The 2,488-nt window shown below is 46.7% G+C and overlaps 1 protein-coding gene across 1 annotated transcript in view; it reads right to left on the reverse strand.

The window, feature by feature from the left end:
- The window catches only part of LOC138945946 (cys-loop ligand-gated ion channel-like), a 26,900-nt gene that overhangs the window by 4,959 nt on the left and 19,453 nt on the right, over positions 1-2,488 (reverse strand). The window contains exon 7 of the mRNA XM_070317483.1: positions 2,269-2,424. Within this exon, the coding sequence (XP_070173584.1) occupies positions 2,269-2,424 (156 nt within the window). The remainder of the gene's footprint in view (positions 1-2,268; positions 2,425-2,488) is intronic.

The following is a 2,488-nucleotide window of genomic DNA, read 5'->3' on the forward strand; positions in this document are numbered from 1 at the left end:
CGCAGCACAGGCTTCATGTCTCACCCAGTCACATTATTCTGACACAGGACCAATCAGTCCTAGCACTAACCCCATAATGCCAGACGCCAGGCGGAGCAGCCACTAGATTGCCAATTTTAAAGTCTTAGGTATGACCCGGCCGGGGTTCGAACCCACGACCTCCCGATCGCGGGGCGGACGCCTTACCACTAGGCCAACCGTGCCGGTAATAAGCTGTTAAGTCGAGACAGACAGACACACCCACACACACACACACACACACACACACACACACACACATACACACACACACACACACACACACACACACACACACAGACACACAGACACACAATTAAAGTCTGCTGAGCTCAAGTACTAGCGTACTCGGGGATAACATTCGCTTCTATGCCGATTCAAACAACAGTGGTTTCTAAAATTAAGCTGTGCGCCAAAATATGTAATGATCCTGTTAGTGTTACCACAGTGATTTCTTAAAGGGCAGCTGTTGGGTTGCCTGGCCTCAAAAATGCGTGGAGTCGCGTGCAAACACGCGTTTAAGAGTTTTCCGAGTTGATTCAACTTAAAGACTGTTGATTTGGTCCAGAAGAAGATACTTTTATCATTAGTTTGAAACCATAAAAATGAGTGAAACTTTCTGCTAGTTCTCACAATCCGCAAGAAAACGAAGCAGTTGGCAGGCCGAAACGACTCAAAATCCGCGACCGACAACTCTGTCAGCACAAGAAGAGACGCCGCAGCGTTAGCCTGGCAGTGACGTCATCCGAGGAACCCGATAAGGCCGCTGCGAAATGTACAGTACAATGCAGAGTACAGCTGGGCATTTGTAATGCTGTACGCGTGATTGATTCTTGCACAAAGTAAAGTATTAGGGTGGTGGTATCTTCTCAGGACCCACGTTCCCATCTTCTCTTCTTTGATCTGACCAACTGCAACCTTCACAAGTTATTTCTAAAGTGGTTCACATGCTGTTGCTACTCCCCCAGTCCACCCGGTTAAACCATAAAGTTGCTCAACCACAGACCCTCGTGTCCCTGGTCAGCAGACACTTTACACTTATGAAGAAGGTCCGCTTGAGGTGTCACGCCAATTACCGTGTACGTGTGAGGTACTGAATTCAAGACAAAAACCAACTCTGTCGGTGGGAAAATCTAGGAAAGAGATGATGACAATACCTCTTCAGTTACTCACTCAAGTAGGTAGACGAGATAAGATAAAGGGAAGAGAGACGAAGACAAAGATGAAACAGTGGATCTAGTGTGGAAAATGGGGGAGGGGGGGGGGGGGGGGGGAGGTTCGGCCGCAAAAAAATCAAAGATGAATTTGTCAAACTGTGATTGTGATGGTTATCGTGTGTGTGTGTGTGTGTGTGTGTGATAACACATGTTTGTGTGTGTGTGTGTGTGTGTGTGTGTGTGTGTGTTTGTGTGTGTGATAACACGTATGTGTGTGTGTGTGTGTGATAACACGTATGTTTGTGTGTGTGTGGGTGTGTTTGTGTGTGGGTGTGTGTGTTTGTGTTTGTGGGTGCATGTGTGTGTCTGTGTGTGAGTGTGTTTGTGTGTGTGTGTGTTTGTGTCCCTCGACGCGTGACATTATAATTATGCCAATAAGTTGAACAAAAACAGGGTTCAAGTGGGAACACCTGAACAAAAGCAGGAGGGGGACGGAAGACACTTTATAAACTCCGTTTTTTACTGCGAAATTTTGGCCTGGGAGAAGACACCCCATCCTAAGTTTCTCTTCACTTACCCGTGAAGTATGCTTGGTCACGCGTCCAAGGGAAGTAATTTTCGAGCGGGCTGCATTGACTCAGCCAAAAAGGCAAACTTTCTTCGATTAAAGACATTGTAGCATGTCTAAAATCTTCGGACTTGTGTTATCAAGCTGTTAAAATCACCAAGTAACTTTTAAGTATAGTTTCAGTTACATGAGAACTCATTCTGATGAACAGATTTTGAGAGCCACAACCCAGCATCTGCCCTTTAAATACATGTAACACTATCCGACACACACACACACACACACACACACACACACACACACACACACACACACACACACACACCCGGCACACACACATACACAAACACACACACACAGACACACAAACATACACACACACACACTGACACACACACACACACACACACACACACACACACACACAAACCCATCCACCACCCCACCCGGCCTCAGACCCCCAACCCCCACCCCAGCCTTCCTCACATTAACCACACAACACAATCTCCACATACACGTACTCACCAAATAAGTGAGATAGGCTATTTTTGGCACGGAGTTGCTGGCAGCGAACTTAAAGGTGACACTCGCGAGCATGAGGATAAACGACAACTGGAGCCGGTTCTGGGGAAGTGTTCGGCTCACAGCGAAAGTCACCACGGATAACAGGCTGATCGCAGACTGAAAGGCGACCAATACACACAACAATCAAATGAACAGAAAAAAGGAGAATAATGATCTAGAA

Source organism: Littorina saxatilis, linkage group LG13 (assembly GCF_037325665.1).
Source record: "Littorina saxatilis isolate snail1 linkage group LG13, US_GU_Lsax_2.0, whole genome shotgun sequence".
Classification (NCBI taxonomy): Eukaryota; Metazoa; Mollusca; class Gastropoda; order Littorinimorpha; family Littorinidae; genus Littorina; species Littorina saxatilis.